The 24,255-nt window shown below is 42.0% G+C and overlaps 1 protein-coding gene across 1 annotated transcript; it reads left to right on the forward strand.

The window, feature by feature from the left end:
• Positions 1–23,323: 23,323 nt before the first annotated feature.
• On the forward strand, positions 23,324–23,870 carry LOC130476250 (histone H3.3A-like). The gene has a single exon (XM_056848156.1). It carries the CDS (start codon positions 23,376–23,378, stop codon positions 23,784–23,786), a length of 411 nt encoding a protein of 136 aa, XP_056704134.1. The 5' UTR covers positions 23,324–23,375; the 3' UTR covers positions 23,787–23,870.
• Positions 23,871–24,255: the final 385 nt, after the last annotated feature.

Here is a 24,255-nt window from a genome sequence, read left to right on the forward strand (position 1 = left end):
TACAATTCAAAGATAAAAACATACAAAATACAATAAAACCCCATTAACCTCCTCACCAGGAGGGAAGGCAGCATATATATAGGTATAGCCTGATCTCGGCAGATCTCGGCAGCTAAGCAGGGTCAGCCCTGGTTAGTATTTGGATGAGAGATCACCAAGGAATACCAGGGTTGCTATGCAGAGGAAGGCACTGGCAACCCACCTCTGTTAGTCTCTTGCCTTGAAAACCCAATAAGGGGTCATCATAAGTCAACTATGACTTGACGGCACTTTATACACACAACCTCCTAACCAAGAAAATGCCAGAATCTTAAAACCCATTTAAATGTCCTCATAAATATAGTAACCTTGCACCGTCTTCTAAAAATGTCTAACGATGGAGCCCATTCCAGAAGAGAACCTACATTCTTTAAACAGTTGGGAGCGGAAGGGAAGCATTCTTCACTACCACACTAACTTTATCAAACAAAAGTGCCAATTTTTTTTACTTATTTATTAACAAGAAAATTACAAAGGCAAATCAAACACAACATGCTTACATAAAGCCATACATACAGTATATCTGACCTTCCAAAAATGCCATATGTTAACTGCCTTCTATATCAGCTAGGATAGTAAAAATGTCCAACTTGGAACACCCTATTATAGAAAACCTCTGAATCCCTTGATTGTAATATATAGTATACTGCTTAATGATTTATGAAGTTAATCCTGCTTATTTTGCTACTCCTCAACATCTGGTCTACAATTTTCTTTGAGTAACTAACTATCATTCTAAACAATATGTTTAACATGACTACATGCTGAGTATTTTGCTTTTACTTTATGACCATTTGACATAAGTATAGAGGTAATCAACTCATGCATTGCTGCTTCCTGCTTCCAATAAAACACCTATACATTCTGCACTTCATCATTCTTACCTATCCTATCGATGATTATTACTTACTTTCTAATTATTCTACTACAAAATAATAAAATTACATTTGTGCATAATCATAATAAGGTTTCCATTTCTTCTGTAGTTCCCTGACTAGTCTTTTGATCAACAAGTCAGTCAGCTTTACCATCAATGCATATTCAGCCATTTTCTCCATCTTTCTATCTTGGGGATTCCTTCTTGCTTCCACATTGATGCCAAAACAGCAGTGCTAATTGAGGAGTACCCCAAACTCTTTACCAACTCAGTCACAACTCCATCCACAATGGGCTGCACAGTCTCTTATGGCACATCACCAACCAGCAGCACCTTCATCTTCTCTAGATTCAGTTTTAGCTTATTCCCTCTCTGCCACTTGACCACAACCTCATTATTGTAATCCTTGCTTCCAAAGGGGTGAAAATCTAAAACAATGGGGAAATATGACAAGAGGCAAGCCCCAACTGAAAGACATGGCTGAAGAAGAAAACTGTGGTGTTTTGGCCATGTCTACTGGCAAACAAACCTGACAGCCTATCTTACCAAAAAGAGCAAGCCATAGATGTGGTTAGGAATGGTGAGGGAGCATTTGTGACCGCATGGCCGAATAAAAGGCCAGCTTGAGGATGGCTAGGAAGGAATCTCTATATGGTTTTGCCCAGTGACTGCCCACAGTTAGCCCCTTTCCTCAATATAAGAACTTTGCTTCTGGCCCACTTTCAGTGGCTCACTAGCCCTGTCCAAGATTATACTCTTTTAAAAATAATTAGGTTCCATTCAGAATTTTTTGGGAAGTTAAAATGTCCATATACATGAAAAACCAGGTCTCAACATCCAGTCATATGGGAGTGTAACCAAGAAACAGAACCCGAGGTTGGGGTATACAGATACAGGCTGACCCAGGTCTCCAAGGTTCTCACTAAGTTCTTTGACAAAAAAAAATGTCTGTGGCACAAACTGAATTTTGTCTTTTATAGCTAATGGGGACAGTAGCTAGAGGAAACAGATCTAGCCCCTACTCAGAGAAGAGTCTGAGCCTCTGTAATTGTCCCACATCAGTAAATGATATTCACTTTTTCCTGTGGAGAGAGGGATGTGCTGCACATGAGAATTCATTTGCCCTAGTAATGCTAGGGCTGGTCTACCCAAAACCCAGCTGGAGGGTGTATTGCGTGAACACTAGCTTGAGGAAACATAACTTGTAATAGGTTTGAAGGGTCTGTGCAAGGTACATGTCTTCCCTTTACACACCTACCCCCCCCCCATCATACCTATGAGCCTTTTGCTGATTTATAACCACCATTATGACTCAGGCATGGGAAGGATTGCCAAATCAAGTCAGATTATTAATCAGGGATTTTTTAAATATTACAGAAGGCATTTGTTTGTGCAATACTCACCCACTTTTCAACACAAGCCATGCCCACATAATGTTATGATATCATTATATTAGGCAGAATGAGCAAGTCTGATAAGATGCCATGAACATTGATGGTACTGTGTTAACAGCAACAGGACACATTTTACAGAACAAGATTTAATTCTTAAGTTCGTAATTACTTTCTTTGAGAATCCCAGTCTTGCAGCAATGGAGAGTACCTAACCACTTAATAGGCATTCTTAGATATGGTAATGTGTTACATTGAGGCTACTTTATAATTAGCATAAAAGCAAACTGTACTAACTAATAAATTCAGAAGATATCCAGGATGTAAATGATGCAGCACTCATAACATGACATTCAGAATCTTAACTGCATGGGCATAAGAGGCTATGAAAATGCATGGCTACTTCATACATGTAGACAATGTAAGAGAAGCATATACAAATATCCTGATGAATTTACTAAGGGATTACATTCTACTCAGACTCTATACAAAAGAGTACTGTAGGTAAATTACAAACAACCTGTATTTCCAAATGCAGCAGAGATTAAGGCCCCTTTCCACATTGCCATTCTAAACCGGTTGTTATCCGCTGCTGGCTCAGTTCCTTGTAGAGCAACCTGGGGACAGAGGTGTCAGACAGCATATGTAAATTTGTTAATGAGCCATGTCTGAAGCACTCTGCCCATTTCAAACCATGCTGCTTTGCCCAAGCCATGCCTTTAAAGTTTCAAATGGTGTGTGTGTGGTGCGTGCTGAGGAAGTGCATTGTTAAAGTGAAGTTGTAATTTCAGTTGTGCTCGTGTTTTAACCACTCACCCTTTCTGATAGCAACAACCTGTGGACTCCTGCACAGCAGATACCCTGGAAACAACACAAGATGCCCCCACCCCATTGCTCTGCCAACTGGCCTGCCAGGCTCCAGAAGGGGAAAACCCTGAACTTGGCATTCAGCCTGGGGCAGCACTCTGTGCCAGCTTCTCTGTGGCCCAGATGCTCTTGGAAGCCACCTGCCTTATCTTGCCCGTGAAAGCAGAGCTGAGTCTGTGCACAGTCTGTTTGGCTGCTTGAGGAATAAGTTCACACTTAGGCTTATTACTTTAGAAAAGAAATAGTATGTACTAGAACTCCATACTGGATAGGAAATGCAGAGTAAAGGCTTCTAGCTAGCTATCTAAGCTAAGACGAAGAGAGATTGTAGAACACATGTCCAGCCCTCATGGTGGACAATAAAAGGGAGAGAGAGAAGGAAGTGGCCGGAAGGAAGAGAAACCCCCTAAGAGTAGCATTCTGGGTAACAAAGGTCATTTATGCATGGTCGTTTTAACCTCCTTTATTCCCCGTTTCAGCCAGAATCAAATTAACCCGGGTTGGGGGAAACTGTATGCATTGCCTGGAATGATCAGGGATGAAACTGTGTGCTAATGGAGGCATGAATACAGAAAAGCAGTCTCCCAAGTTCAAATCAAGTCCCACCCCTTTAAATGCTGCTCTGTAATTGGCTGACTTCGCAACTCACCCTGAGAGAAGACTTCCTTCCCCCCCAGACCCAACTGCCGCATAAAAAAGCATTTTAAGAACAAAAAACGGAGCAATCTGAAAGAAGGGGGGGGGGAGAAATCCAAGCCTCATTTTAAAAAGGCCTTTCCTTTGCTCAGAAAGAGCTCCGAGGTAGCAGGAAGCACTTGAATTCCTGCTTCTTTACACACTGCTTCGTGATTGGCTGTGAGAGAAGCCAATCTTCTGTGCTTCCCCTGTTTGGCTGTCTTGAAGAAGGGTTTGGAAAAGGGTGGGGCGAAGCTCAACCCAAGAAAGGTGTACGCTCGCTCTGTGGCTCTGGAATGAGCCAGGAAGAACGGTTTGATTTGGTCCAGAAGAGGAATGGGAAAAGCCAGGTTCGTTTTGTGTTGAAGCAGCATTGAGCTTCCAAGGAATTAGGTAACGTGCATTCCCAAAAATTTGATTCTGGCTGAAACAGAGACTAAAGCGACCATGCATAAAACACAAAAGGGAAGCAGTAGAGTGGTCAAAAGGAAAAAAGGTCATGGAGCATCTTATCTACCCTTATACTAACTACTGCCCCCCCCCAATAGCTCCAAGGCCCTTGCTAGCATAGCATTAAGCGACTTTGCACAGTACCTTCCAACAGCAGAAGCCACCGGAGCCAACTGAGAGTAACCACCCATGTGGGGCCAGCAGAGAGACCAGGCGCCCTGGGCAATGCATGGCCTGGCTGGACAGGTGGTTGGCTGCCTCTTCTTCTTGGCCTGGGAGTGCCATGAAGGTCCACCCAGCTGCCCAGGACCAGTTGGGCAAAAGGACACTTGGGAGGCCCCCATCAGCACCAGCAGCATGCCTGGCCAATTTGCTGCCTGCCTTTCCATTGTCCTGCTTGCAGGTGCTGAGGGCGCAACAGAGCCTGGAGGCAGACTGTGCGGCCGGGGAGGGGAGGGGGGAGGGGGCACTTTAGAAGTGCTGTTGACATATCAAACACCACTCTACAATGATTGAGAAGTGCCAAAGATCACCTGAAAACGGAAGAAATTAGTTTTGTAAAATAAAAAAAGGATCAGCCTCTCTTTGCGAATGTGACACAAGTGGCTTTGTATGAAAAGGTAAATAAAATTCATTAGCAGCCAGGAGTCAAACCGGTTGTTTCTGAAATGACCCCAAAAAATCTGTTAGCAACTGGCAGCTAAAATGGATTACAAAGGCTGTTTGAAAGGGACCTAAGAAATACCGAATTTTTTCCATCTATAAGACGCCCCCATGTATAAGACAACCCCTATTTTTTAACCCAAAATTAAGGAAAAAATAGGGGTTGTCTTATACATGGGGGTGTCTTATAGGGCAAAAGAGTCCTGCACCGTGGCTGGCCAGCGACTGGCTTTCAAACCGGGCGCTGCCCACCCAGCCCAACAGCTGACGGGAAGGGCTGGCAGCGACCGGTTTGAATGCCAGATGCCGGCCAGGGCCACCGGCCTCTTTCCCTGCTCGCTCTCTTCTCTGCCCATCAGGGCAGGGAAAAGAGCGAGAGGAAGAGTCCCACCGGTTGGGTGGGCGGTGACCGGTTTGAACGCCGGAAGCCGGCTGGCCAGGGCAACAGGGCTCTTTGGCCGCTCGCTCTCTTTCCCCACCCAACAGCTGATGGGCAGAGAAGAGAGCGAGCGGGGGAAGAGGCGGGTGTTGCCATCGGAAGCCATCGGTAACAGCTGGCTTCCGTGTATAAGACGACCCCCTAATTTGGGGGCTAAATTTTAAACGAAAAACATCGTCTTATACACGGAAAAATACAGTAACTCTTGTGCTTCAGAACTGGCAGTAGGGGGAGAAGGGTGGTGAACAAACAATGTGGGACAGCTTGGGAGAGCTGCAGTGAAGGGAAAAGGTCAGGAAGTGTGGATAGAGACTAAGCAAGTAGGGGTGGGGCGGCAGCAGCAGGTGAGTCCTTGATTCGTTTTATGTTTGGCACCTACTCCCTTTTCCCATAGTGTGGTCTCTGCTTTGCGTCTCTAGTTAAATCTGCTTCCTTTAAATAAGAAAGCACCATCAGTCAAGGAAAACTTTTGAAAACATTCTTTGTCTGTCTGTCTGTCTTTCTAGTATTGCTCATACAGCTATAGCCTTGAGCAGAAAATAAAGGAATAAAAATGCCTTACTTAATGTTACTCTTTTGGTATTTAATTATTGCCCCTATAAGTTTTGCCACAGACAGAGTAACAGAATCATTTGTTTGTGATAGTAGCCATGTCATCTGCGCCCTCGTACTGCCAGATGCCTCGTTGGACATTTCCAAATTTTTATATAAAGGATTAATTAAACTGGCCCTCAGCTCATTAAATACAGGACACTCCATGATCATATGTTCAATAGTTTTAACTTTATCATGTGAGCATCTACATGTTCTATTTGAGTATGGCACTTTTTAATAAACATTCTTAGTCTCTAGTTACACAGCTGCAGACTTGCAGTATTTTAGCTACATTATAGGTTAAATAGTCGTCTGTGGGCTAACCTGGGATCATATCCACCATCTGTTACATTTATCCTGTGGGAAAATGTGTTCTGAGTTTAACACTTGCTTACAAACTTATGGAATGCAATCCATTCATAAGTTGGGGACCTACTATAAACAGGTCCGTGGTCCCCGGCCTAGGTCACAGTCAGATGTGAGTTGCAAGTTTTCCTTAATTCCCACTTGCATGGTGCCTAGTTCAGATCAGGACTGTGGCAAACATGGAGAAGGGGCTTCAGTCTTCCCCCAGCACTATTTTCCTGACCTGAAAAGGTCCAGTGGGGGCACTGTTTGGTCCGTTGGGGAACCCATTAATGCATTCATGGTTTGCCCAATGGACCCTCTAGTATCCTCCTGGACCTCAAGGCTAGCTAGCATACACCTCAATATGGAAAGAGGTCATACATTGTCATACAGCTTATCAAAATTCTATGAATTGTAGATCTCATTTTGAAATCTGTTTGCCAGTTCCAAGAAACAAACTATACATGTCAATAAACAGGAATGGATGTGTTTTGGCAGTTAATTATTTGGGAGGTGGGGGCTGCAGAGTTGCCCAATGTTATCTCCACAATCAAATGCAACAGGTAACAGCTGTGCTTCGAAGTCATGAGATGGAAGGTAATGAATTTGTAGCGATCCTTTTATTGAATGCTCATTTCTGCTGTGAAATTAGGTTAATGAGCATGTGGGAATAGAGCTGAGCTGAAATAAGCAGGTTGTCTTCAGTTTGAGAATATTCTAATTTAAAAAAAAACATTGGGTGAATCTTTTTTTTTTTTTTTAAATAATCTCTTTGAGGATACCTTGGGTTCATTGTCTTTAACTTGCTTTAATTACTTTTCAGGATCAGTTGGGAAGTGTACTGTGCCCAATGACTGAATGATGTCAAAATTCCAATTTTGGATATGCTCATTTCCTTCTCTGCTTTGTTTGGTAAATGCTACTGACAAACTCATAAATATCACAGCACTTGGATGTCAGAATTTTCAAGTCATCTATATCTGACAGGTGATATTTTTCTAATCCAAGTTAGATTCGAATCTCTACTAAAAGGAAGTGATTTCAAGTTTTGCATCCAATCTGTAGTGCTATGAAAAATCTTGACTTTGAGACGTTAATATGGAATGGAACTGAGGTGCTAGATTTGGTGGGTACCAAGCCTCATAATTATCTTTTAAAATGTAATTTCCATGCTGCCCTTCTTCCTGGGAGTTCAGGCAATGTACATCATTCTCCCTGCCTTCATTTAATCCCCACAACTATTATGTGAGGTCAGTAAAAGAGTATGGTTGAGGCTCACCCTCAGAGTACCATGGAAATTTGAACATGGGCTCCCTAGGTATAATCCATCACTGTAACCACTGTACTACGCTGACATTAGTACGTATCTAAGCTGCACATTCACCGCTATCCTGTGAAGTCGCATTTGTATCTTCAAATCTCTCAGCTAAACGCAGCAGGTTAATTGTCCTTAGTTTTAGCCGAAAGGGAGTAAAATAATTTGAATACTTTTTCTGTGTACTTGGTAGCAAGCAAGTGGAATTTGATATTCCAATCTTGTCCCATTGATGCTTGCTTCCAATTTGCTTCTGGGCCCAGTTCAAGGGGCTGGTATTAACCTTTGAACACGTATACAGCTTGGCGTCTGTATACCTTAAGGACTGCCTACTCCCATATGAACCTACCTGATCAGCTTATGGTCAGCTTCAAGGAGCCACTGCTTTGGGCACCCCCATCACCTGTAGTGGAAAACTCGCGGAAGACCTTTGTAACACATGGAGATGGTGGTGACTCACATGCTTCTTCACTATCATATAGATTGTCCTATGACAGCACTGGGGGGGGAGGGGTTAATGGGGGAGGGAAAGAGAGGAAGGCACCTGGCAGTTTGTGTCATTAGTTCATCTAATTGCCCTCTTCACAGTACTCTAGACCAGGGATTCCCAACCTTTTTGAGCCTGCGGGCACGTTTGGGAATCTGACACAGCACAGCCACAATGGCTACCGCAGAATGGCTGCTGCATGAGATTGAGCCAAATAGCTCAAAATAGCTGCCATAACTTACCTTCAGTCATACAGTGAAGATTCTTGTGCTCTGGTGGCAGCTGTTGCCAAAGCAATATTTTAAAAATTTTGCTCAGCCAACCAGCCCATCAGAAACCTTGCAGGGTAATAGCTCCATCTGGCCCCACCCATTTTTTAGAAATACTTTTTGGGTGCCAGGAAAGGTGTGCACCATGTTGGGGACCTCTGCTCTATACAGTCACTAAACAACAATTGCTTGACAGACTTTCCAGAAAGCCAGTAAATTGGGAGCTTGCCTCACATTTTCCAGTAATCCATTCCACAGCATTGGGGGCTTCTGCAAAAAAAGGCTATGGAGTAGGCAGAATGGTGATGATCACACAATGAATCAGTTTGACATATTGAAGTTCATGCTAAATGTTTCTTAAAACATGCAGAAGAGAGAACTTTTTGGGAGCAAGCCATGCCAAACAGGATTGCTGTATAAGCTCAGTGACTGAACATTGCTTAGGTAAGTAAGCAAAACTGGTCAAATCTGGAACTGTAAATTAAACAGTTTTTGTGGTCCTGAGATATTGCTTCTCACTTTTGCATGCAAAGTGTAGCTGGTAGGGCTGATTTGTTTTAAAGTTTGGTGAGGAATGTATATGTTGGATCAAGAAGACTTGAAATATTGAAAATGACAGGCTATTTACAGTTGACTATGTGCTGGAATATACAAGAATCCACTCTATATGTATTTGCTTTCTTATTCCGATGGATGTACTTTGAAAAGTCAGTGTTGTTTGAAAAGTATTCCATTAATCCAGCCCAGTGCAAAAGTATTTTATCCTAGGTGTGAGACTGGTACAAGAATAGTAGAAGCATTTGTGACCACTGTGATCAACCTGTTGCCCTCACGCCACCATGTGTACAGCCTGGTCATGGGATTCCTAGTTTTTCTTAGATCTGAAGTTGTGTGTGTGTTTGTGTGTGTTTGTGTGTGTGTGTGTGTGTGTGTGTGTGTGTGTGTGTGTAGGTGGGTGTTTTCAAATTCTTTCCTGCCATTTCTGTTTTCCAAGCAAAACCAGCCAGACAATATGGTTGAGTACCAAGGATGTGCAACCAGTGTGCAGCGGTCCCTGCTAACATCAGCATTATATGGTTTTTATTTATTTGATTTGTAGCCCACCCTTCCTCCAAGACTTCAGGATGGTATACATGATCCTCACACACACACACACATTTTTCTCACAGCTTTCCCATTGAGTAGAGCACTGGCCCAAGATGAGCATTGTGGCTGATAAGGGATTTGAAAATAGGTCTTCCCAGCCCTAGTCCACCACAACATCTACATTGTTTCCTTCCCTTGATATCAATTTCCTTACTAGATGATATGTAGTTGTCACAATCTTGATAAAGCTCTAATTGATTCACTGCTGCCTTTCTACAAAGTTTCACAACGTGCGGGGGACGGGCAGGGGTGTATGAAAATGATTCAGGAATATGAATCTCAGAAGGATGTATTTTGGACCAATCTCATGAGAAAGCTAACAGTGTGCCTTCAGTAGCCCAGGGCAGCCTTTGGACTTGTGGTAATATCCCAGTTTCTGAAGTGACTTGGGGGCATGATAAAATGTGAGTGGGAGGCACACTGTAAAATCTGGACACTGGAGTTATTTGTTTCTATATGTAACCCACCTTGTTTCCAGAAACTCAAAATGAATTTAAAAAAATTCCAGAAACTATATACAAAGTACTCCCTTAAAAGGTAATTTAAGAAAATAAGAGCCCTGCTGGATCACACCAGTGGTCCATCTAGTAGCCAATCAGTTGCCCTGGAGGGCCAACGAATAGAGCATAGAAGCCAAGGCCTTCCCCTGATGCTGTCTCCTAGCACTGCTCTTCAGAGGCATACGTTCTCTGAATTCAAACACACCTACACCTGTTTATCCCTGTTATATCCCTGGTAACTGACTAAAATATTCTAAATTAATTCCAGGGTAATTTTCACAGCTTAGTTTTAATAGTTGATTGGAGGCTTCCAAAGCCAAGAGGCAGCTACCAAGAATACCTGTCTGCCTGTTCTCACTAATCAGGTTTGCTCTGTGGAGGGAAACCTTCACCCACACATCACCACCAACGGTGGCGTTTGGAGACTTGTATAAAGATTGTAACAGGAAACTTGTAAGCTATGCTACCATTTCAGCAGTCCACGGGTACATCAGGCAATCTGGTGGTGTTGTGCCAGCGGGAAGAGCCTTGGGTGTCCTGTGGTGATCCTTTTGGCATAATCTTAGCAGTATGGAAACCACTGCAGTGTGTGCCCCTGCCGCACTGCTTCACTGACACCACAATCTAGGGCATGGAAAAGGTTCCCCCTTCTAAGCTGCTTTTGATAAGAGCCAGCGTGGTGTAGTGGTTAAGAGCAATGGACTCTGATCTGGAGAACCGGGTTGGTTTCCCCACTCCTAGACATGAAGCCAGCTGGGGGGACCTTGGGCTTGTCACAATTCTCTGAACCCTCCCAGCCCCACCTACCTCACAAGGTGCCTGTTGTGGGGAGAGGAAGGGAATGTGATTGTAAGCAGCTTTGAGACTCCTGGAGGTACATGGGCACTGTGTTTACTGGGCAGTTATAAATAGAAAGATTCTTCACCCAGTAAAGTTTTCCAGTATTCCCCTTGGAGATCCAATCAAGACTTTGAACAGTCAAAACACATTTTTTTTTCATTGTTCCTTTTCAGTGCTTTACATGTCTACCCATCATAATTTAATTTGAAAATCAGACTTCCTACGTGGGCTGAGTGAGAGAAAAGTCTGTGGAAATTCAGTAACAGCAATTAATAGAAAAAAGTTAACATGTCAGGGTTCCTCACCACCACCACTATGAAATGAGGTAATACTATTTTCTGTCAATAAGATAGGTTGCTTCAAAAGAAAGGCATCTACGTGAGAGCTTCACCCCCTCTCTAATGGAATAGCAGACAGGCAGAGCCACTTTGGTCATTAACACTGGGCCCCTTCTGACAGCATCTTAGTGACACAGCAATTGTTACAGCATATTCCTTTCCTGTGCCGCTCCAGTCACATCAGGATATGGAGGGGCTGTGGCTCAGTGGTCCAGCATTTGCTTGGCATGGAGAAGGTCCCAGGTTCAATCCCCAGCACCTTCAGTTAAAGGGACAAGGCAAGGAGGTGATGTGAAAGACCTCTGCCTGAGACCCTGGAGAGCCGCTGCCGGTGTAAGTAGACAATACTGACTTTGATGGACCAAAGGTCTGATTCATTATAAGGCAGCTTCATGTGTTCATGGTTGTGGCCCATTCAGAGGCTTCTGTGAATCTGAAAAGTGATCATCAAAACGATTCTGGTTTCTCTTGTTTTCAAAATCTGTCTTCTACTATTCAAAAGTCCTAAGCCATTCCGACAATTAGAAATTTGCTCCCTGGAAAGTTTTTTTATTATTTTTGGAGATTGGGGTTGGCTATTTTTCTTTACTTCTCTGACATGAGTGCAATTGTTCACATACTTTGGAACCTGAAGAACTCTGTTTTTAATAATCTCCGTGCCTAAACTATCTTATGACTGGGTTTTATTTTCTGTGGAGAATAGCAGGTGGGATGAGGGAGCAGCCTTGTTATGCCTTAAACTTTGACAGCCTTTTTATTTTATTTTGCAAGTCACATATTATTTACTCGTTAATTTCTCATGAGCCCAAGTCGCAATAACTTTGGCTGAAGACCGCAACTCCCCCCCCCTCCACGCCTGTGCTCATGAGAAATTTGCAAGCAAATATTACAGCTTTGAAAAGAGAAAAGCTTAGACTATCTCATAGGTGAATTGCCATCTGTGTTCTCAGGGGATGGTCAAAGAGATGTTGTAGGTTTTTCTTTTAATTTTAGTTTTAGGATATTTGAATTTTTATGCCTGATGCAGGAAATAAAGTAAAGGCTTAATCACATTATGACCTTGATCTGAAGAACCAGGTTTGATTCCCCACTCCTCCACATCAGCAGCAGAGGCTAATCTGGTGAACTGGATTAGTTTCCCTACTCCTACACATGAAGCCAGCTGGGTGACCTTGTGCTAGTCACACTCTCTCAGCCCCACCTACCTCACAGGTTCAGCACACTTCAATACAAACCTTCAATAGCAGACAGTATGTGTACATGGCTGGGATTCTCCACAATAAACATGGAGATGAGGGGGTATCCCTTCCATATGGCTACCTCCCTGCTTTTGTGTACAGAAACTGGATGGTTTAAGTGTGTGTGATCATGCACAATAAAGCACATGGCTATTGAAAATTCCAAAGATTCAATTACTATATGCCTACTGAACCTCTTCAAGTGTTTCTGCAAACATTACCCTCTGTCAGAAAAATTAGCTCCAATCACCAACCCAACCTGGTGATTTTAAATCTTTTGATCCAAAATTGTCCCTACAAAGAATCCAAAATTAACATCAATGTTTTATAAGCTGCAGTTAGTCCATCCTGACCTGGATAGCCTAGGCTTGCCTGATCTCGTCAGATAGTGTAAGCTAAGTGGGGTCGACCCTGACTAGTACTTGGATGAGAGACCTCCAAGGAATACCAGGGTCATGATGCAGAGACAGGCAATGGCAAACCACCTTAATGTCTCTTACCTTGAAACACCTACGGGGTCACCATAAGTTGGCTGTGGCTTGACAGCATTTTCCATCACCATTAGTTAATCCATCCTAACTTCAAGCTTAGTTGTGGCCCTGGCTCTGTAGTAGAGTATTTGCTTTTTATGCTAGAGGTTCAGTCTCTAGCATCTCCAGGTTTTGGGTGTTTTTCTTTCTTTTTTAAAAAGTATCAGACAGTAGGTGATGTGAAGAACCTCTACCTGACACCCTGGACAGCTGCTGTCAGTCAAAGTAGACAATGCTGATCTTGATAGACCAATAATTTGACTTGGAGCATGACAGTTTCATGTGTATACGTTTAAGCATTATAGTTTCTTTCAAAGAAGGTTATAGTGAATAGATGGCTATGAAGCTTTTATTGACAACCTGAAGCCTTCCTTGGTAGCATTTCCTAAGTAATTCGGCATTTCTATATGTGCTCTGCAGGTGCACATCCACTGTGAAAGTCAACTGATCCAACTTGCAACAGGACATAAAGATGACTTTGTTTGATCTGACCAGGATTTAACTAGTTCAGCTTTGTTTCCTACCAGAGTTAACCCAATACTTTTCAATACCTGCCAAGCAAGGATAAAATTCTGATAGTCACCTTGTGTCTTCTTTTAGTATATATCCGTCATATTCTACACCCTTCTCCTTTTTCTGACAAAGATCTTCATAGTCAAATGTTCTGGACATTTCCCAGTGTTTTGCAAATAAGTTTGTTCTGTGATTCCGGTGACCTTAAAAAGAGAGAGAGAGAGAGAGAGTGAAGCGAAATGTTCCTTCCATATGAGCCTGCATAAATATTTGATATCTCTTAAACAACAGAATATGATTTCTTCAAGGCAGGGGAGAAGAGTGTGCAGGATCTATTTAAGAGAGAAATTTAATCATTTCACATTTCCCTCTTAGCTATGTTGGGCATGATGCATAGGCTTGGAGGAGTTGCCCTGATATAACAGATAGGGAAAATATGACACTTGGTATTCAGGGGTGCAACAGACTAACAGCACAATAAAAGAACTTGAATCAACACTGTACCGTTTTTTAAAAGATTTGCTTTTTTATCAGCAAGCAGCGTGCGCTTTCATGTCTTTTCGAATGGCTGGATCCTTATCTCCTTTTATCAGGCAAAATAAAGCCATTTTAGTATTTGCAGGTGGCTCACACTGTTCCATGTAAACAAACCTCCCAGTTCTCAAAGCGAAGCCATGTTTCTCGATTTTATCGGACTTCGCTTTCATAGCGAAAGAGGGACGCCTGCAGAATTAAACAATGGTTGAAGGGGTTTGCTGCTTCGTTGCGCGGTTTGAGGCAAGCCCACGCCCACAATTGGTGGCTGGAAAATGCAGTTCAGAAGGAATGCCAATTGACTAAGGTCTGCCTTCTACTGTCAGTTGCTGCTTCATGGGCAGTGTAAACCCAGTGTGGTAATTTGCTAAGTTCCATTGTGTGAGTTTGTTTGTATTTAATCAGAACTAAGTGATATTACGTGAAGTTTCCTTTGCCCTCCTGAGGTATCTAGATTCAACATTTTCTGAGCGGCTCAGCGCTGGAGACAGAAGAAAGTGTAACCATAGTGATGGAATGGAAATGATTTCCTTTGTTCCGAGGCTTCAATATCCAACAGACATTACAGTTTTCAAGGTCAAAAATATATTAAGAGATAAAAATTAAAGGGGAAAAATGTGCTAGCTTAGCGACAAAAGCTAATTTAGTTTATGCATTATAAATCATGTTTAAAATGACTAAAATGGGATTTCTCAGCAAGAACTAAATGTGTGGTTTCACAAAACTAATTTCCAAAGATGAATGTGATTATGGAATTTAGCTTTTAAAAGCTTTTTGAAACCATCAGAGGAAACAGCAACGCTATCAATTATACAACTTTAGCGGTGCCTCTTGTCAGAAATATCCTGGTATTTTTAGCATTCTCCTTGGCATTTACTAAATTAAGAATGTCTGCAAACAACTCGGCTAATTGGAATATTATTTAATTAAATAAAACTCAGTGTCAATGAGCCTTAACCAGGGTATAAACCACTGTGGAAAACCTTCTTTTTTAAAGAGCAAGACTAGTTATGAGTGAGCCCAGATAGAATTAATAGTACAGTATTTTGTCATCAAATCAAAGGCCTGTGGGGGTGCAAAATCACTTTGATAGAACAAATAGTCCACTATTATCATGCATGTCATCACTTAAGGAAACAGTTGTTCCTATTGCCTCACTAAATTGTGAGCAGGAACTGGCCCTATTTCTGCACTTGATCAGTTTATTCATCCCAAAAGAAGAAAGACCTTGAGCTAAATGAGATTTAAATGATGGTAGTATTGTGCTGAATGTATTAATTGATTGGTGGTTTTAGAAACCAATGGATGTACTTTTCACATGTGATAGTTTGGATTACAGATTATAAATGTGATATGTAACACACACATATACATACAAAACTGTTGAGCTGAGGTTGCTAAAACTATGTTTTTTATACTGTAATTTTTTGGAAATTATTTTCCAACAAGCATTTATATTTAGGCATCTTTACCCTGATTTTCTCTCCAGTAGCGTTCCAAAGCAGTTTATAAAAATTCCAAAAACCAATTTAAGTAAAATACACACCTACCATTCTCCCAGTGGCATAGAAAGCACATTAATGCTCAGATGTTCTCCCATGAGTCCCATGAGCTTCCTTTCTGCTGCCCCTTCCTCTCCCTCCCCAGGCTATTTACTTGCTAGTGGTCACAATGAGGAGGGTTCCTACACGTGAAACCTGCTGGGTGACCTTGGACTAGTCACAGATGTCTTAGAGCTCTCTCAGCCCCACCTACCTCACAATGTGTCTGTTGTGGGGAGGGAAAGGAAAGGTGACTGTAAGCTGGTTTGATTCTTCCTTAAGTGGTAGAGAAAGTCTGCATGAAAAAACCAACTCTTCTGCTGCTGCTGCAGCAGCAGCATATTGGGTGCCAGGACCACTGAGAAACGCCACATTCCAGGGCTCCCAACCCTACTAGAAGAAGAAGAAGAAGAAGAAGAGTTGGTGTTTATATGCCAACTTTCTCTACCTTTTTAAGGAGAATCAGATGGGTTTACAATCTCCTTCCCTTCCTCTCCCCACAACAGACACCTTGTGAGGTAGGTGGGGCTGAGGGAGTTCGAAGAGAACTGTGACTAGCCCCAGGTCACCCAGCTGGCTGCATGTGGAGGAGTGGGGAAACCAACCCGGTTCACCAGATTAGAGTCCACCTTTCATGTGGAGGAGTGGGGAATGAAACCTGGTTTTCCAGATTAGAGTCCAACACTCACAACCACTACACCACGCTGGCTCTCACATCACTCTGGCTCTCATGATTCAGGAGCCTTTCCAAGAAGGGATTGCATGAGGAGCATTGGTGCAGCAGCATTCTTGAGCCCAAGAGGTCCTTCCATGGCACTGCTGCCAAATACAGTTAAGCACAAAAGGGGGTGACAAGGGCTGAATACATTATGAGCTGGAGCTAAAATTTGATCTTAGTTCACAATAGGCTGAGGAGTTCCTCGAGAACTGGGGTCTTTCCCCCCTCAACCTCCTCCATTCCAGTTCCAAAATCCAGCCTTTTAGCCACAGTTTAATCATTTTGGCTTCTAGGGAGAGTTCAGATTTGATTTGATCTAGAACCCACTTATTTGTATTTTTGGTGGTCCATGGTATCTGTAAAACTCTTCTCCAACACCACATTTCAAATGAATCAACTTTCTGCCTGTCAGCCCATGTACAGGATATGAATCTACTCCATGATGCTCACACGAACTGCCTGAATATATCCAATCCTGTAGTAGATGCAGATATTCATTTGTGTTACGACCATCAATTGTTATCTGTTCCTAGTTGGATTGGGACAGGGATACTTTACCCTTTGATTACTTTGCCAAATGTTAACAGCTGTTTTTATCTTCAGCTAACTGTAAAGTTTATTTGAAGCACTAGCTTTGGTGCAGTTCATTGTATTTTAAGGGGAGACCTGCTGCTAGATAACGGCAACTTGCTTCTACATAATACAGGAAGAGTTGGCAGCTACCCCAGAATTTAAATAATTACATGTAAAACTGAGTGTACACAAGTACTGAAATATTTAGTATTGGCTTTTATTTATAATTTAAACTGTGTAATGTCCATTAAAATAATTATATGTACAACTAAGTGTACATGAGCCCTGAAACATGAAGAATTGGCTTTTTATTTATAATTTAAATAGCAGAAAGTCTTTTTTCTTTCTTTCCATAGTGTGTCTACAACTGCAAGTTCTACATGCACGCATGTAAAATTTTGTTTTGTCACATAGCTGCCCAGTCCTGCATTAATGGCTGGCACTGGCAATGATTTTAATTTAGTGTGGCAGGAATTAGTTATTTATGTGATGATTGACTCATTTCTACTACAGTGATCTCACTTTGAAACATAAAATTGTGGCCATTCTGAGAAAGTATTAATCTGTCTCAGTGACGTATCTTCTTAATAGTTGTAAAATTACGAAGTACATGTTTGTCAGCAAGTACAGTACATCTTAAGTGATGGTTACATTTTAGATTGGCCCAAGTAGACAATTATTCAGTAGCCCTTATAGATTAACTTAGTGTTCTAGTCAGAAGGTCACTAAAAGGCAAGAACGGTCATACATTCCATTATGACCACTGTGTTGCGAAACCATTCCCAGGGTTTAGGAATCAAGGGTTGTTTATTTATTTGGTTAATCAGTAGTATTGCCAATCTCCAAGTGAGGCCTGGAGATTTTTCCAGAATTGCAACCCATCTCCAGACATCAGAGATCAGATTCCCTGGAGAAAATGGCACCTTTGGGTGGTCCTATGCCATTATATCTCACTGAGGTCCCTCCCCTCCCCAAACTGCACCCTCACCAGGCTCCACTCCCAAATCTTCACAAATTTCCCAACCCAGACCTGCAACAGTATCAATAAGGATGAGTAGCCGTGATAGTGTGTCTGTAGCAGTTGAAAAGAAAGAGAGTCCAGTAGCACCTAACAAAATTTCTGGCAGGGTTGAGCTTTCATGAGTCACAGCTTACTTCTTCAGATACAGCTAGAATGTGAGTCCATCTATCCTTAAGTAGAGAAGAGTGAATTAGACAACCAATGGCAATAGCCTGTAAATGTCAAAAGCAAGTAAGTGACATTAGCACTTGTGATATGCAGAGCAGTCGTAAAGGTAAAAGGTAAAGGTCCCCTGTGCAAGCACTGGATCATTCCTGACCCATGGGGTGACGTCACATTCCGACGTTTACTAGGCAGACTTTTGTTTGCAGGGTGGTTTGCCAGTGCCTTCCCCAGTCATCTTCCCCTTACCCCGACCTCGGAAGGATGGAAGGCTGAGTCAACCCGAAACCTACTCCCATCAGGATCGAACTCAGGTTGTGAGCAGAGCTTGGACTGCAGTACTGCAGCTTACCACTCTGCACCACGGGGCTCTTAGAGCGGTCGTAGGAGTGGAGAAATCAGCATTGGTAATGAGACAAGAATTCCAGATCTCTATTCAATCCAGGAAAATGCATAGTCTTGAGCTTCATCATTAGTTGTAATTCAGCAGTCTCTTGGATTGAATAGAGATCTGGGATTCCTGACTCATTACCAGTGCTGATTTCTCCATGCCTACTACCTCTCTGCATATCACACCCAATCCAATCACACATGCTAATATAATTAACTTGTTTTGGACATTTACATGCTATTGCCTTTGGGTGTCTAATTCACTCTTCTCTACTTAAGGGAAGATAGACTCATATTCTAGCTATATCTGAAGAAGTGAGCTGTGACTCACGAAAGCTCATACCCTGCCAGAAATTTTGTTAGTCTTTAAGATGTTACTAGAGTCTTGCTCTTTTCTACTGAATAAGGCTATCAGATGCACTGGTTTCTAATTGCTGTTGAGTTTAGAAGACTGTGCAGCTAATGGAATGTAGAATTCTCCTAAGATAGAAGAAATGGCTGAGTGGATAGGCCATTCATATGTGTTTGTTTCTCTTTTCATTACATTCCAGTCCTGAATTGTAATCTCTGCGAGTGTTGCTCAAAATTGGGAATTATCTGTAAAAGGCCGGAGAGGGAGGAAGTGTTCAAGAATAATCAATATGTAATATCAAATATAGGTAAGAGAAATAGTCCAGTTGCCCTTCTAAAGCAGTATCCATGAATGGCAGACGCAAGCTGGAAATGTCAAATTGCTGATATGTAAGAAGCTGGGTTTCAAATTATTGGGTCACTGCAGGATCATTAAAATAGTTCAAGCTGATTTTGCATGATAATCTATAATGTGTGTGCATACGTGTATGGTTTAGAAACAGTTCAGCTTTTTGAAGCCTGTGACCTTAAGAGGGTTACAGCCAGAACTGTGCTCAGCATGAGACCAGTGAGACGCTACCACATCTGGAGCACTGGCTGCCCCCACCTATGTTTTGTTTTTAAACCATTTTTCATTTAAAGAATAAGACCTTATTTTTAGAATTGGAAAAATTCTGCTGTCAGAATTGGGATATTACAAAGTGGCATTCCAAGCTTCATCAACTTGACCTACCAGGGTAAGTTTTTCCAAGATAAATATCACCTTTATTAAGCTTCAGTGATCCAGAAGGGGATCCTTGGCTGCTGTATATAGCATGCAGGGTGATGGAAGATGAACCAGGATCACTTAAAGGGGGTGGGGGTGGCCAGCTTCTCTAAGGTGGACGAATGCTCTCCAAACAAGATGCTGACCAATGGACTTTCCCAGCTGTGGTACTAATGGTTCTCTTTGTTGCACATTGGCTGGTGAAGGCCTTGCCTCCTAAGAACCTCCCCAAAGTTAAAAGAGAAGATGCTTGTATGTCTCTCATTTAGCGCTGAAAGAGTTATCAGCCAGCTGGGAGGGAAGCCTGACAGTGGCAGTGCATCTTGCGTAGCAAGCACCATTCTCTCCAGCTCCCCTGCTGCCTCTCCACTTGCAGGCTTCCCTCTCCTTGACTCCCCTCAGTGCAATCAGAAGGTTTCTACAGAACCGTCTGTGATATGACAGACCCACCGGCCCCCCTTCTCATTTTTCTTCAGGGAAGGGTCACTGGGAGTGAAACTCAAGGGAAGCAACACTATGTGTGCTGGGAAAGCTGTGCTGGCCAGGAGAAAGGCAGAGGCATCCTCAGGCTTACCTGACTGTGGGACTGCTGCTATCACATGTAGTATGGTTGGCCTGGATTATATAGGGCTATAAAGAAATTATTGATCCCCCCCCCCACTAGCTTCTTAGAAATCCCACCTGCAAATGTGGATGTCCCATCTAGCAAGTCAAGCTACCGGTAGCTAATGCAGCTCCTCTACAGAGCTCCCTGTCTAGTCTGAGAGACCTGAACTTTGAAATATTTAATATAACCTCAGGCACACAGGTAATGTGACTACTATATGTATGCTCACATTTCAGTCTTCCTTTGACTGTTTCCTCCTTAAGATCAATTGTTGGCAGTTGCTGAAATCTTATTCTGAAATAGCGTTGTCTAAAAGCCATGAACAAATGTGTCTCCGTGTGCAGATTCTTCCTTTCCATTATTGGAGCCATGGTATGCCTGTAAATCAAGCCACAGGCATACCTTTCACTGTGGTTTCTAGTCAGTTCAGGCCTACCTTGTCAATGCTGTAGCTGGCAAACTGTTCTGCTTACTGTTACACTCATTAAAGTCAGTAGTGCACAGAAGTGCTCCTGGTAGAGATCCACAGTGGTTCCTTTGGATCTCTCTCCTGCCTCACTGTAGAAATGCCATTTATTGATGAGCAGCTCCATGTGCCCCACATGTGAATATAATCAGGTTTTATTTACATTGTGATATAGGCTTAGCATCCTCAGTGCATGGTAGTGCCCTTGCTCTTGCAGGTTTACAGTGCTCACCAATCATAGCCAGCCCCACCACACCACCATTTTGGGCTGGTAGATCAGGCTGGTAGATCTACCAGCAGGGCTGGCAATTCAGGCAGAGATTGGTGGGTTTCTCACAATCAAACTGGAAACCAAGCTGTGTATTACATTGCAATCCTTAGCAAAGTTACACCCTTCTGACTCCAGTGAAGTCAATGGGCTTAGAAGGATGTAATTCTACGTAAGACTTGCCTCCTACTTAAGACTTCACTTACCGTATTCTTGTATTTCTACCTCTCTGCTGATTTTCAGACTCTGCACCAGACCACAAAGCCATTTTTCATTGGCGGTAGCCAGATCAGTAGGTGTGAATGCTGCCACCTCTGCATAAGGAACTGCATCTTCCTCTTACTTGGTTTTTTTTTTGGCTTCAGTGCTGCAGAAAGTTATCTGGTGCACCACCAACTTAAGCAATCACCCCGCATCCATGCATTGTGATCATTATTAAATCCATTGGGGGCCTGACCAGGTCTGTTCCCAATGTCCATTATTCTTGCTGGTAGATGACCCTTTCACTGGACAACATCATCACTTAATTTTGCACAGCTAACTACAGGCCATGATTGTATTTTTATTTACTCCTTTTTTGTAGTACACTTTTCTCACAACTCAAGGCAGATTTCCAAAGCTTAAAAACCATAAATACAATGAAATACAATGAAAAGAACAATACATACAATAAACAACTATCTAGAAAATATCCAATCGGGGAAAATTCGGCTGTTTTCCATGTTGGATGGAACCGAATCGACAGCCCTATGGAGAGCAAAAGGGAGTATTTAATTGGTTCTTTGGCAATACTTTATTCTTCTTCACTGCATGCGTGACGGAATAATAGTTTATATAAGTTTTATGTTTGATTGCTTACATGGCAGTTAGCAGACCTCAGTACTAAAGTTTGCTAACTGCCATCTCTTTCCCCAGAATTCCCCTTGATTTTGTCCTAAAGGGGCAGCAGCATCAAATATAAAACTTATGTCAACTATTACCTCCCTGCCTCACATGCTGCCAATCAGAATGACTGAAATGATTCGTTTGGGAAGAATTTCTACAATTAAAATGAATGTATTACCCAGAATGAGTGTCCTGTTTCAGATGTTTCCAATCCATATAGAAGAAAAGACATTAGAGAGTTGGCAGAGGCAAATTAATAAATTTGTTTATGGTGAAGAAAAAATGAGAATAAACTTCAAAGTTATGCAAGATGAAAAAAAAAAAGAGAGGTGGATTAGCCTTGCCGAATCTAAATCTGTACTATCAAACTGTGGGATTAGTCTGGATCGCAACCAGAACATTTTGAAACTGGAGAAAAGACAATGGAAGCAAGGACTTCATTACTATCTTTGGAAAGCTAAAAAACAAGAAGTAGTTAAATATTCAAACATGATCAAAGACAGCATAATGCGGACTTGGTTAAGAAATAAAAATAGACTGAGTGCAACACCTGCTTTACTGATGTCCCCAACTGAGGCTTATTATAATACTGTGGGGAAAAAGTCAATGGACTTTATAAGTTATCTGGATATGTTAACTAAGCAAGGCAAAATTGACTTTTTTGACTTTCTTGACTTTTTTGCATGACCACCAAATATGAAAATAGGTACTGTCCACTTCTTCCCACAATTTAAGAAATTCTGGATAGAAATTCATCAAAAAATCTTAAAATTGAGTTTTCCTCTAGACCCAGAGACAATGTTGTTGGGTTTAATACCCGAAGAATTGGACAGAAATTATTCTGAAATTTTAGTTATATGATAAGGGCAGCTAGGGTGGTTTTGGCATCAAGATGGAAGCAAGAAGAAATCCCTGAGATCAAAGGATGGAGAGAGAAAATGGCTGACTACGCAGTGATGGCAAAGTTGACACACTTGTTGAACAAAAGATTGGCGGGGGAGTTTCAGGAAAAATGGAAATTATATTATGATTATGTGTAATGTAATTTTAATGCTTTGGTAGATTAATTAGAAAATAGTCAGTCAGTAAGCAGGCTAAACAATCGAAATGTAGGAAACATAGGGGGGGTATTAGAGACAACAAGTATTAACCTATTATTTGAACAACTTTAATCTTATGATAAACTTATAATAAAGGGTTATGAAATATAAATAAAAAAACTGTATCTAGACAAGATTACAATAGTGCTAAGAGTGAAAGTTGGTCGTTTCAAGAAACCAGCAGAGCAGAGTCTGTAGAGAAATAAGTGGGTTAAATATATAAGTTATGGGGCAGTTTAAAGCGACCATACGTTGAGCATAAGTGTTTTTAGTGAGTTAGGCATTTCTGGTCATTGATGGCAGCTTTCTATGGCACATTAAGGAAGGATTAAAAACTGTTTGAAAAACTGTACGTATGACTTGACAGTTACGGGTTTGTTGAGCGAGGGGAAGGTTGCAGTTCGCACACCCCCGGTTGATCGGAGCGGAAGTGTTTTGTGGGATTTTATTCGTAATAGTGAAAAGTGAGGGGCAATGGCCCGTACTAAGCAGACTGCCCGTAAGTGTACTGGTGGCAAAGCTCCACGTAAACAGCTGGCTACCAAAGCTGCAAGGAAAAGCGCTCCCTCTACTGGCGGCATCAAGAAACCTCGTCGCTACAGGCCTGGTACTGTGGCTCTGTGTGAGATTCATCGTTACCAAAAATCCACAGAGCTCCTGATCCGTAAGCTTCCATTCCAGAGGCTCGTAAGGGAGATCGCACAAGACGTTAAGACAGACTTGAGGTTCCAGAGTGCAGCTATTGGTGCACTGCAGGAGGCTAGTGAAGCATATCTGGTGGGTCTCTTTGAAGGCACAAACCTGTGTGCCATCCATGCCAAGAGAGTTACCATCATGCCCAAAGACATCCAGTTGGCTCTTAGGATACAGCAGGAGAGAGCTTAAAAGGAGGCAGCTTTTATGGTGTTTTGTAGTAAATTCTGTAAAATACTTTGGTTTTGATTCGTGATTTTTTGGTATGAAATTGTTTATAATATGTTACCTTTGTCCATCTTTTGCTCAGAATGAATGTTAAAAGTGACTGCTCACATAAAGCTCAGTGATGTGAGCCTTGTTGCTCAGTAGTGACAAGTTGCTAATATGCAGAAAGGATGGGTGATCTTTCTTGCTTTTCATGCATGTTTCTGTATGTTAATGACTTGTTGGGTAGCTAAAATTGTAAGGTACTAGAATTGATATAAATGTGTACAGGGTCTTTTTTGCAATAAAACTGGTTATAACTTGATCCAAGTGTTTAACAATTGGGGCTGTTAAGTCTGACCATACATCACTGTGAAAAGAGTGTGGACTTTGAGAAGGGTGAAATTACAAGTCTTGACCACAGTATAACTTACAGTTTCCTAAAAACGTGAAC

The sequence above is a fragment of the Euleptes europaea genome, chromosome 4 (genome assembly GCF_029931775.1).
Source record: "Euleptes europaea isolate rEulEur1 chromosome 4, rEulEur1.hap1, whole genome shotgun sequence".
Lineage (NCBI taxonomy): Eukaryota > Metazoa > Chordata > Lepidosauria > Squamata > Sphaerodactylidae > Euleptes > Euleptes europaea.

Excerpts from the sequence above, each read along its gene's own strand:
- LOC130476250 (XM_056848156.1), top strand. The coding sequence starts at position 23,376 with ATGGCCCGTACTAAGCAGACTGCCCGTAAGTGTACTGGTGGCAAAGCT.